This window comes from Rhipicephalus sanguineus, chromosome 4 (assembly GCF_013339695.2).
Source record: "Rhipicephalus sanguineus isolate Rsan-2018 chromosome 4, BIME_Rsan_1.4, whole genome shotgun sequence".
Lineage (NCBI taxonomy): Eukaryota > Metazoa > Arthropoda > Arachnida > Ixodida > Ixodidae > Rhipicephalus > Rhipicephalus sanguineus.
Window position 1 is genome coordinate 51,986,869 of NC_051179.1, and position 13,285 is coordinate 52,000,153.

Sequence of the window (13,285 nt, forward strand, 5' to 3'; positions counted from 1 at the left end):
TGCACCCAACGTTGTTTCGCACTGCGTCCTGAATCAAACGCATTCCAACTTTTCTATACCTCACCTAGTTTTGCACTGCCTCCATGATCGGCCCAGCTTTGACCTAGTGACGATGCGACGTGATGGTGTCATCATTCCACTCACGTTACGCATCATATGTGGGCATATATTACGTCACAAATTTTGGCGACCTGTGACGTCATTGTGACGTCATCACGCGATGAATTTTTGCATCAATAAATGTTGACACCACCGACGTCAATTTTCGCGCTTGATGAGGGATTAGATGTGGCTTAATTATCTCGGTCTTCTCAGCGTTGCTGGAGGAAAGGTGCGTTCGTGTTTAGAGCCTTTCAGATCGAAAAATACTGCTTGTAAAATAACTATACGTGCTTTTGGGATTAACTACTGCAGCTACAAACACTGCGAAGGGTGAGCTTTCTGTCGCGCCGTAAAAAAAATGGGTCGAGAAAAATCAGTTGTCGGTCCCTTTAATAACTCAGAACACACAGCGTACACTATATACGCTCTATAAAAAAAATTCACCGACGATTACGATACTCCCTAACGCGAATTCTGAGCGCAGCTTGGTGTTGGGGCAACGACAACTGTGTTTGAAGTTTTCGCCATCCGCAGCTGTAGGAATGTATAACATTCGTTACATATTGCCACACACGCTCCTTTATTTCTATGTTTTCTGTTACCGGCCCATTGCACGTGTAGCTGCTGCCTTGCGCAAAGCGCAATGTCTGGGAAGATTCCAGATTGTACTAGATCATTTTGTTAAGATTGCGCACATGACGCGAACAGTCAAGATTATTCCAGAGCTTGCGCGACCACCAGTGATAAGGCTGGAAAGTTCAATGCGTGATTTATAAAAGACGGCGCATCCCAGCGAAGTTCAGTTCATCGACGGCCGACGTTCTGTTCGCCGCTATCAGGGTACAGTGTGTATTGCTGTAGTTCCTTTAGTTTCTTTAGAACATTTAGTTCTTCGTGCGTGTGTGCATAGTCTGTACGATTAAGCTCATAGATGAATCATGCCGCTCGCTGGCGTAGCGGCATGAGCACTGCTCGTCGGCAAGAGCAAACGCGGTAGGCGAACCCGATCTTCGCCGCGGGCGTCTGTCAATCAAACCAATTGACGCGCGAACTCGGGTACAAACTCGTTGATTCTGAAAAGGCCCCAGTTCAACTCGTGGCTGTCAGTGCCGGTGCGCCTGTCAAGCGTTTCATGTGGTGGACGCTAAGCAGGAGCTTCTTTGCATATAAAATAATTTGGTCAGATTGCACTGCTTGTGCAAGGCTGGAGCCATCGGAAGAGCTTGTGATCATCTAGCTTCTTTCAGCTTTTTACGTGGCTCGTCTACTCACTCATCTCGGTCTGCTTCGGAGTGAAGACCGCGTCAGTTCGGTCTTAATATTGATGCTATTAACTAGCTAGGTATTAATTATCATGGTATTGAATAGCCCTGTCTTATTTGGTAACGTTATCATTATCACTACACTAATTACACCGGTTTAATTAGCAAGTTTTTCATTATTATGACACTGTAATTATCATAAACCTAGTCAGCACGTTCCTAATCAGCACGACCTTATTGAGTAAGGTCCTAATTAGCTTGGTTTTAATTAGTACCCCTCATTAGCGCAGTGTTATTAGCATGTCCTTAATTAGCTTGGTCTGAGCGTTACATGGCTTCATTAGCATGGTCTTAGTAAGATGTGGCTTAATTATCTCGGTCTTAGCATGACTGTGCTTAAATAGCTTGGTCACAGCATGTCCTGACTTAGCTAGATATACCGCCCAGCCAATTAGCTAAACAGCCGGGCGCATCCGTCGTTGGTGGCATAAACTTGACACCTGGACAAATGGAATTAAAACAGGACGGTTTCTATTCCGTTCTCGTGTATTCACACCGTCCTGTTTTTATTCCGTTTTCAATATTTCATTTTATTTCAAAATGACCTTTTCTGAAAAAACTCGTTTACCTGTTCTTTTTTTTCCTTGTGCTTGTGTGTCTTGCAGGGAGACAACCTTTTGCAGGAATGTTGCGAGGGCAACGTTCTCTATTCGACACGTTTTGAAATTTTTCTGTCTCAAATAGAAAGTGCGCGATGGCCAAAAAATCAAGAAAGCCTTTCTGATTCGCGCCGGGCTCAGAATTTTTAAACAACCCTTTTCGCTTGTGGGCAGCATAGAAAAAACGCATGGAAGTAATTACAGTAAAACGTATCAAAATGAGCAGAAAAGGTCTTCGACGCAACGGGTTTAGTTTGCTCGGAATTGGGCTGCGAAATCGGATATTGTAGCGTTAGCTAGACTTGCCTAGCCGGAGCCGATTTCGCGTTGAGGGTCATGAGCCGTGCTGCGCATGTGCGAGGATCAGTGATGTCACACAGCTGGGTCACCGGAGCACAGGAGGGGGGGGGGGCGCCTCCCCCCCCCCCCCCCCTGTGCGCACGCCTATGGGTCTACCTGTCCAAATCGGGAGTCTTCCGATTTGCCCGGGAGACTCCCGATTTGTGACCTGCCTTCCCGTTGGTCGAGGTAAACAGCGCAAAAAACGAAGACAGAGTAAAGGAGGGACACAACACGAGCGCTGACTTTCAACTGAAAACTTTAATGAAGAAACACCAAACATATACATTTTTTTTTTTTCGCATGAATCGTTACCAACCTGCCCAGCTTTCAATTCTGCCTTCCCGATTGTACGATCGCTGCCATAAATCTCCCGATAAATTGAACCAACCCTATTTCAAAAAAAAAAAAAAAAACAAGAAAACTAGTCAAACAAAACCAGATGATTAAAACAACACGAACTTATTTATATGACACACCAAAGAAAAGGGAACGTCCGCGCAGCTCGAAGGCTTCGCTGGCCACTGCTGTTTCCTGTCGTCCGCCGGGCTCTCCTCCTTTCACCAGAAACACGCAAACACGCACGCATCCCAACCGCAGACACTGGTGGGCACGTCTCCCGTGTTATAGTCCAGTTCGGAGAGGGTACAGTAAAAGTAGAAAGGCTAGAACGCTCCTATAGGAACAGTGTTTCAGTCAGGCCGCAGGCCCGATTTGAATGTGCGAAGGCCACGGGCGCGGGGTCGGCCGTATGTTGAACAACATTTTTTTTCTTTCACACCCCCCCCCCCCCCCCCATCCGTCTTCCGCGGCGAGTCTCCATTCAAATTTACAACATTCGTGTCCACGATTGCGGCATTCCTATGAGTTTTCTCGATCAATTAAAGCGAATTAAGTGAGTAGTAACGTAAGATCTAGTCTGTAGCATTCTAAGCATATAGATGCCTGGGCTCTGCTAAGCTTCGGATGAGGCAGCGGGAAGGTTCTACGGCTAAGCTTATAATGAGTGGCAATCTCATGAAATGCATGGTGCGCGTCTTTTCCTAGATTTATGGGAATTCCTGAGGTCACAGGTTCGGCTTCGCGGTTCTTGAGGTCACCCGCAGACCTATGGGCAGCCTCATTTGGTTAATCCCATTCGGTCCAGTAATGTCCCTTAATTAAGTGGGCAGGGAACCACGAAGTGTGGTGATATCTCTGCTTTTAAATTCTGACAGTGAAGTCCTGATCTCGAAGGATCTTATTGTCTCCGCTACCAATCGGAACGAGAAGGAGCGGATGGCCGAGCGTGAGTCCGAGTATATAAAAGCTGGCTTCTTACGTACGAAGTTAATAGCTAAAGCGACAGCAGCCTCCTCCGCCACATGGACCGTCTTCACCCTTATAGAAGCTGCGTTAATGATTTTCCTCTTGCCGTCCACCACTGTTACGAAGAATATTTTCCCTTTGGGATACTGTGCTACGTCGACAAAAATGTCAGGCCCGCGGGGCACGCAGCACTGTCACTGCGAAGGCTGGAAGAACGGTCTTTCCAGAGTCAGTTCTACATGCTCTTGGGACAACTACAACACGTACACTTGCAAACTACCCACTGCAAACATATCGGAGGTTGTTTAGGGGCCCTTTGTTTTCTCATTGTCCTCACACTGGCAGCATACGGCACGCGCTACGACCATTTTGCACTTGGGCATTTCTGTGATATCACGGCAACTGCAGTGTTCCCGTACGTGTTAATCGATGCATGTGCGGTAATCACATAATAAGACATTTCCTTTTTTTACAGGGTTTGTATACAAAATTTATTGAGCAACATTTTCTAGTTAAAAACACGCTGTACAATTAACGAGTGACAATATACAGCAAATGTGCTGACGTAACAGATCATGATGACAACAGAAACTACGACGTGCCATCGCCCATGAACTCTTTGATCAAGTTTAAGAATTCCGCGGGTTTATCGGCGTGAACCCAGTGTCCGGCACCTTTGATGTAAACTATGTTGGCGTTTGGGAACTTCTCCTTGATGCCATCATGATCCCGTTTGCTGAAACAGCAGAATAAAAAGGAGAGATGTGAGGGCAATTCTTGTCATGCACCTATGAACAAAAAAGGTCATTTTCGCCGCAAGGGCGAAGCAATGAATGCGATAGCAACTAATTGGAATGTTATACGAAGTAAGCCTAGCAGTTAACTCCTGTGGCATCCAACATGGCCTAACTCAACAAACAGCCGGCCTAAGGAAACACGACCGCCGCGGCGAGCGAAGCGACCTTCGTGCTGTCTATCACTTCATTGCAAACCGAGCGGTGATACCAGCCTCTACACAACGGTATAAGCAGTCTGCTGATGCCTGTAAAGATAAGCGCGAGCAACCGCCTGACCAAAGTGCGGAGCCGTGCAGCCGCCCCTCCGCCCCGCGGGCCTTTCGCGCGAGGAGAGACGGCCAGGGCGTTTCCTCTCCGCTCGATGAGCGTTCGCCGCCTGCGCTCGCACTCGCACATATTCCACATACGACGCGCGGAGTGGTGATATCAATTTGGACTTTATATGGAACATCACGGCGGCGCCAACGGCGACGGCCAAAACGCGTCGAGAGTGTTCATATAATTGCTATTGCAATAAAATTGGGCATTCAAGTTGCAGGTACTTATGGAAGACTCCCACCTCTGACATCACCAACACTTTCCAAGGCAACAAGGTGTAATCTATCTATCTGTCTGTCTGTCTGTCTGTCTGTCTGTCTGTCTGTCTGTCTGTCTGTCTGTCTGTCTGTCTGTCTGTCTGTCTGTCTGTCTGTCTGTATCTGTCTGTCTGTCTGTCTGTCTGTCTGCCTGTCTGTCTGTCTGTCTGTCTGTCTGTCTGTCTGTCTGTCTGTCTGTCTGTCTGTCTGTCTGTCGTTTCTTGCAAAAGTCCCAGGACAAAGTAGGCAACAAAAATAATATAGGCTTCTGGATTTCCCAGTCGGTCGTAGCTACCTTTCTCTCAGATTTTTACTGTTTACAGTCAGTTTTTTTTTTCCGAGGAATGGCAACTTGAAGTATATCTCTCGTTTCATGAGACATCACAAATGACCCCATCTTTATGAAGCGCAAATTCAGAAGATGTACTGGTGGGCTAAACTCGGTTACAAGTCAAGACAGTGCCTCCTCAGATAGAGGAGGCGCTGGTCAAGAGCAGTGCTGCTTTTCGCCGTCAAAGGACCCCCCTCCAGCCAATGGTGTCGCTGCGTCAATGTGACGTCGCGGCCACTTTGAGACACGCTTTGTGATTCCTCTCGTGAGCGGGGCGCGAAGGCGGTCGGCCGTGACGTTACGATGACAAGGTGACACCATTGGCTGGAGGGGGGTCCTTTGACGGTGAAAAGCCGCACTGCTCTTGACTTGTAACCCAGTATAACTCCGGTGGCGCTCGTGTAGTCGTCTTCTCTTCTTGTGTCTCGTCCGTTTGCGCTTAAATCTGTTCCAGAATGAACCAACGCGCCCAACAAAGCATTTTATTATAGTTGGTTAGTCAGGATAGTTTACGGCAGCGCGCATCAATAATAAGGTCGGCATAGAAACAAGAATAAATAAAAAAACGTAAGCACTGACAAATATACAGTATTTTCTCGCATATAGCACTTACAAAAGATACAGAAAATTTGGATCTAGCGTCGGTGTGAAAGTTAAACGCGAATATCGGCATGCAAGGTGGCTTCACCGCAAAGCTTCACGGCAATGCAAGGAAAGTTGCATCGACAGCGACAGCTCAACTGACAGTAAGTGGGGACGGGCGAGTGACGCTGGTCGCTGAAATCAAATGAAAATAAAGTTTTTGCAATGTTCTAGCATAAATAGTGGGTTCACTTTTATGGATGTGTAAAACTAATTTGCGCGGGTTGAATGTGCGGGGCCTTTCTTTTAAAAATTTTCTGCGGGTTGTAGCAGTAGTTGAAGGTGCGGGTTAGACACAGGGGCCGGTTATACGCTAGAGAATACGGTATTTATGCCCACACAACTTTTGCCAGAAATTTGAGAGGCTGCGAAAAATCCACTGGCCATTGATAAATGTAAGTTTGTTTCATCGTAATGCAGTGGCCAATGCCTGAATATTTTTTTCAACACTTTCAAGAAGTTCGGCTACTTACCGAAAAATGTAGGAAAATATTACGTACGTCTACTTTTAGTTCAATCAGCCAGCTGGATATTGACATAAATTCCTTGAATTAAATGCAGCACATTTTTTTCATCATTCTTGGAAAAGCTGTGCCGTTTAGCATTTGAACTTAATCAGAGAAAGGTACTGTCCAACTTAATTTGGTCGCTGTGCTTAACACTGTACCGCATGTGAACCAACACAGCGAGATGGTACCCTATATATAGGTCATGTGCAATCATGAATGTGCAACGTGAACACATGTATGGCATAAGCAGTTCTTCTCACCTCACATACGGAGAATCGCCTCCGCAGATAAACAGGGTGTCTCCGTCATAGGTGAGCCCTTTCAAGTCGGGCATCTGGATGATATTGGGAAGGTTCTGCTTCAGCGCCTTCAAGTTGAACTGCCATTCATACAGGCGTTCGCCCCTCTGAAGGTTGGCCAGCAGAAATTGACGCACGGCAACTTCCTACAACAGCAGGTAATATTTCAATCTAGATGCACATTAACAGATGTACATTAACTCATCACATATTTCATAGTCTTTGATTTCACACAGCAATTTGCACACACACAGATTTATCACCAACTGCTCTGAACATTTCAAATACTACTATCGCTGCAAGTTTCGAGTCTGCGAGCTCTAGTAGAAGACTGAATCATTCTTAGCACAGAACTACCTATGCATTTAGTTTGATTCAATAAAAACAAAGCAAAACAAACTGTAAACAGTTACTGTCAAACATTTTCTGATTACATGTATTAAACAATAGTTAAGCATGCAGTGAAATGTCTGACAATTTGCGTCGTTTCAGTTTGTCTACAGCCTCCTTACCACTTGCAGAACACCAAGTTGCCATGGGTGCAAACACAAGTCATTGGGACGGTGGCACCATCTCGTTGTGCAGAGCTCAACTAAATAAGCACACCAGTGTTATTGAATTAAACAAATGTATTTTACTAACTGCTGCTGTGTCAATTTTCTGCAGCTCCGTAAATGTGAACACATTGCCTTTTTCGACAATGACACTCACGAAACAGAAAAACGTGTTTATAAGATATCATGGTTGTGCAAAGCATCATAAAGTGTTGCTGCCAATGTGAATTGGTACTAGCATTATGCTAAGGCCGTGGCATATACCAAAATATTCAACACGCTAAAACTTTCCGTTGCTCCTCCATCCATGCCACACATGTAATTTCAAAGGATAGTTAGTTTAGCGCCTCCAAACACTGAATAGTTGCATGTGTGAAGAACCTGACAGCATGGTATGCCACACCTGTCGATGTTGCAAGCACAAAACTAGAAGGAAAATCAGAACGTGTGAAATAGGCCTCAAGCCCAAGCCTGGAATGTGCCCCCTGAAGGAAACAAAACTCTCAATCTACCAATACGTTGCGAAACCTACACTTCAACATGCATACACAATAAAACCCATGTACTCAACAAAACGGTCACAAAATTACAAATGATTTCAGAAAAAGCTGCCAGCTTTACATTTTCCAAGTATATATTGCACCATGACCTAACCTGCAAGAGTTGCTTATTGATGAAAATGCTACAATTATGTCAGAGAGTGCAGACACTCAAGTTTCTGCTTTTTCAGTAACACAGAGCTGTCAATGAGTCAGGAAACAAATCAGTCAGTGAAAAAGCATATCTTAAGCCCCTTCAAGGAAATATATTGCAATTACTATTAATCACTGACATATCACAGTGACATGATAAAGGTTGAAAAATATTTATTTTCATGCATAGCAAATGACAGTCACCGAGCAGCACTGAATCTCCTGATATCACTTATTCCCAGCCTGCATTTGGCTTGCTGCACATAATTTTGTACATTACTTCTATAAGTGATGTATGTTATTTTTTATGATGCTTGGTATTCCTAGTTGCTGTGATAAGTGGCCCTTGTGCTTGGGCACCTATTTAAGGCATGCAGTATGTCGTGAATAAATAAGCAAAAATAATTTCATTTTCTGGCATCCTTATTACATCCTGCGGCCAGAGGCAAGATGGTGCAACCATTTATACGATGTGTCAACATGTGAAGCACTTAGTGCGCCAACACCCACCCCTTGGAAGCTATTTCAACCACGTAAACCATGGCTTTTGAGATCCCTATGGATGCTCCCCGATCACAGAGGCCATAGAATGGTGTCGACAGGCCGATTGAGCTTGGCAACTATGGTGCATGGACTTTCACTAATGGCGTGCTGCTACAGGCACCACCCTGTCATGTCACAAGAGGCTGAAACACAGCAGCTAGAAGCGTGAAAATTTTGAGTTGCAAGTAACTGATTTTGCTTCAAACAAGTTCAGGTGAAGATGGATGCTTGAATTGATGCAAAAATTGTTGAACCAGAAATGTTGCTGGAGCAAACGCTTCGAGAAGTGGACTTGTCTTGGTCAAGGTGGAAAGTGCCTTCCTTAGAAGCGTGTTTGTGTATGATTTCTGTATGCTTCATTTGTGTATGCGTCTGCTTGTATCTTGAAGTTCCTGTGACCACCAACTTGGGTTTTCATAACTGCTTTTGCTCTTTGACAGGCTGAGAGTATACCTGAAGCAAGTACAGTGACGAGAAAAAAAAGTGTTGCAGGATCCTTGTAATGGCACAGTACTTCAAGAGGAAACTAACGAGACATGTAAATAGGACATGAAAATATAAATGAGCTCAACAAGGTGGCCAGCTTTTGTCACAGTTCATTACTTCCACAGCATTCCGATTAGACGCAAATTGAAAACACTCACAGGTATGTCATTCGCCAGAATACGGTCAGCTTCCTTACGAGCTGCGGGAGAGGACATGTCTGGCGAGAGTTGAGGCAAGACCGTGTCCATGGAATTAATGTGGTTGACAAGGACGTTGTCGTGCACTACAATAGATGGCATGGTTACTGGAGACACGTCCACCACCACAAGCCTTTCTACCATGGATGGCTGCAAGCACAAAGTTTACATGTACAAGAAATAAGAATGGAAGACCCATGCTTAAAAGAGACAATGCTCCCAAGAAAATTTTGATTGCTTTTACAGCATACAGCATAAAAAGAAAAAAATCACAGCATATCCACGGAGTGAATGATGATGAGTGGGCGAAGCTGCGGAGGTTCATCGGTAAACCGTGAATCTTCCGTGAATTCTGCCCAGTACATCATCACCGACGTGAGATCGGGCGCGTTTATACTAAAGGTTCGGAGAGTTATGACGACTTGCAGCTCACTTTAATTTTACATGTACGCTGTGAATTTTCATTGTTTAGAAAACCATTGCTTTAGAAAACATGTGGCGTCTTTCGTTAAGCAGCTGGCGTCTTTTCGCTTTGCTTTAGAAACATCTGGCGTTCTTTCGTTTTGCTTTTACAAAACATCTGGCGTCTTTCGTTGGTTTATTTCATCAATCAACGGCGTTTTTTAACAAAATTTTTATTGTTTAATCACGCACAGGAGAAATCTCACCAGGCACTACCTTGGAGGTAAACAATGGCTGCTAATGGGAATGAGAGACAGAAGAAGTCGGCTTTTAGCTAACACTTACACTTCTACTTCTACTAACGTTTCCTACTGGAACATGCCAATGGCTGCTAATGGGGAATGAGAGACAGAAGAATTCGGCTTTTAGTTAATGCGCACGCTGCGAATTTTTTATTGTTCAACAACGCACAGGAAAAATCTCCCACCGGCACCACCTTGGAGGTCAAAGCGTAAGACTTGTTACGCACTACTACTACGACTACGACTACGAGGGACGAACGGGTGCCGCCTTAAGGAGCTTCGCCCCTAAAAGATCGGCATAGGGGTACTGCAACTGAGGATTAGCAGTAAAGTTTAACAGCCGCAATACTGTACGACTCATATATGAATGACAAAAATGACACCTGTTCAGACCTATCAGAAAAGTGAAAGACTGCGTACCATCAATAGTAGCCAGGGTTACCATTCTTTATTATCTTTAATATTCATCGATTAATTGTGACATCACTTTTGTATCGGCTGCAATTGAAAGTTGACTCTACGAAGACTTATATTACACTAACTGGAATGAATAACAGTGCTGCATTCAATGACTGCAGAGGCAAAAGTGTACGTTGAAAATTTATTGTGCCACTGTCCTCAGTTTCAACCCAAAAGACAAACGTTCTCCAATGCATTGTGACATCTGGAGGATTTGCTGATATTCGAGCAAGCACTATGGCTTGTCGGCCCAAAGGCAGTGAATTCAGTTTTGTGCTTAGTGAGCAGGGGCGTAGCCAAGGGGGGGGGTTGGGGGGGTTCAAACCCCCCCCGAAATTTTTCAGTTTTGCTTGCGTATATATATACACGCACATACAAACGCACGCACGAACATACATAAAGTATGGTTGAACCCCCCCCGAAAAAAATTTCTTGCTACGCCCCTGTTAGTGAGGGTGACTTGTTCGTGTGACTGTCTTTGACTGCATGGTGCTGACTGAGCACCAGCACAAGTTTACGTCCTTTCTTCACCCCTCCCCCTGCGTAAGGCAGCCAATCAGACACTTAGTTTCTGGTTACTATCCCTGCCTTCTTCCTTTCTTTTTTCTCCTCCTCTTCCTCCTAAACTTCTTTCTGCCATGCTGCTATATGTACATGAGACGTAAAACTTCGCCCTCCCCACTCTTCTGCTGGCAATTAAGTCACCTCTCATAGAGACAATGCAAACACCTCTCATGATGAGAGGGTCAAATGCAATGTAAAAAATTAATATTATGAACTACTGGGTAAAAAAAATGTGCACATAAGTTGCTGGCTATTCTGCTGAGTTATGAGGAGGTAGTATTTACTGTATAAGTATCAATAATTGCGTTTTGTCACTCAAATCACGGATTCCAGTTGTTCTTCCGTCACCAATGCCAAATGTAACATGGTGCCATATGCCGGCATTCACCACCATATGACAAAGGCTTTGAACACCCCTGTAAAGCATCCACAGATTTAGATTTACAAGAGCAGAACAGTGCAATTACTGGTACAACTTCAACTGCTTAAGGATAAATCTAAGCTGCAGCTCTTACTCTTGTTAAGGCAAAGGTCATGGCAGTCCTGCCACCCATGCTGTGTCCGATAATGGCGACCTTGTCAAGGCCACGCTCCTTGATGAACAGATCAACATCATTGGCCATCAGTATGTAGTCCATCCCGTCAGTGTGTGGGCTTTCTCCGTGGTTGCGGGCATCCAGGGCAAAAACCTGCATAAATGCGCACACACCGGAATTAAGTTCTGCAGTTTTATTAGCCAGAACAGTGATACAATTGCGAAGAATGTCGTAAGGTAGGACTCCATATTGATTTTGACCCCCTCGGTTTCTTTTGTGCGCACCTCACTACGTGGGTACGTGTCAAGAAATGCAGCCCCGGATGCTGCATTTGGCCCCCATCGAAATGCAGAATCCGTGGCTGGGAATCGAACGTGCGTCCTCAAGCATAGGAGTACAACATGCGTAAACAAAAGCATTGCGCATGTGCTGACGAGGCCTTTAACCCCTAACTTGAGTGCATTGCCTTGGAGAAGCAGCTTTGTTATGTGTGCACATTGCATGCGCAGTGAGCATAACATGTGCAGGAAAGGGAAGGCGTTCCCTCTCCCACTGTGGAGCAGCAGGTTGTTGCGGGCGAATTCGGGCGCCCCTTTCTGCACTCTGCTACTAATTGTTCCAACATGCTTTCCTTTTTTCTTTATAGTAAGGCGGAATTGGCGCTATTTGACTAAAGAAAAAGCCTCCACAAATCAGCAAATCACTCAGTACATCAACCTGCCGGCAGAATAACGTAGTCTACGTACGTACTACTATGAAGGCCGCTGCGATATTCGATCGTTATCGGACAGCTTAAGGTCGTATATTCCGAGAAGTAAGTTAGAACACCGCGTGGATCGGATGACAAGCCCTGGTATGCGTCGTCTCGTAAGCATACGAGCGTATTTTTTTCGAAATTAACGGCACAATTGCCGACCAAATGGCGGCATGTTCGTTGACGCCTTTTCCGCGAAGTCGCATGCAGCTGTTCGCGGAAATCGACATTCACTGCATTCATCGACCTAAGGAGAAATATTACGATTAGCAGAGCCGGCGCTCACGGTACACGCACTTCGGAATAAAGCGCACGACACTAAGTTCAAGTGTCATGCGCCAAACGGAAGAACCAGGGCCCATACCTTACGTTTCGTCGCGTTGACCATCGCCTTAGATAAGCTTTTCCAGTTGTTCTTGCTGCCAAATAGTCCGTGGAGGATGATAATCGGCGACCTCTGATCCTCGGCTTGAGTGGATTCGTAAGATGCGAAAGAGAGGGAAACATCTTTAGACCTGAAACGAGTTTGATGAGAGAAGCGGTGAATGTGTATGCGCACATGTCTCGTATTTCGTCTGCTGCGAGAGTTGAGAAGTTTAGCAAAGGTGGCACAAGAGTGGCTACATACCCTGGCTGGCTGCTGTAACTCGCTGCGCGTGCCTTTGGAAGCGTCTCTAGGCATGCACAAACACCTGTCCGTGTGTGAAACGATAAACACCTTGAAAATAATCTACCGCACGACAACAACACACGCATTTTAGATCGGAAAGCCGGACCAGCCGGACTTCGCCAGATGCTACACGAAGCTACGAAACTAACTATGCCAATTTACATTTGTGCAACAAATGTGTTTTCTGAAACAAAATGTGAGCATAATTCATGGCATAATGTCACTCAAAAACGACCGTAAACTATTGTATGTATTTTACAAAGCACTTTAAAACAATGTAGCTGCAAACACTAAAAAAAGATT

At 45.1% G+C, this 13,285-nt stretch overlaps 1 protein-coding gene across 1 annotated transcript; it reads right to left on the bottom strand.

Annotated features, from left to right (window-relative positions):
* Positions 1 to 4,129: 4,129 nt before the first annotated feature.
* LOC119389989 (protein ABHD11) lies at positions 4,130 to 13,146 on the bottom strand. The gene is made up of 6 exons (XM_037657482.2): positions 12,941 to 13,146; positions 12,677 to 12,827; positions 11,538 to 11,711; positions 9,257 to 9,445; positions 6,785 to 6,969; positions 4,130 to 4,406 (listed from the first exon to the last, which is right to left on the bottom strand). The coding sequence occupies exons 1-6, from the start codon at positions 13,066 to 13,068 to the stop codon at positions 4,262 to 4,264; spliced, it is 972 nt and encodes a 323-aa protein (XP_037513410.1). The 5' UTR covers positions 13,069 to 13,146; the 3' UTR covers positions 4,130 to 4,261.
* Between the last annotated feature and the right edge of the window lie 139 nt (positions 13,147 to 13,285).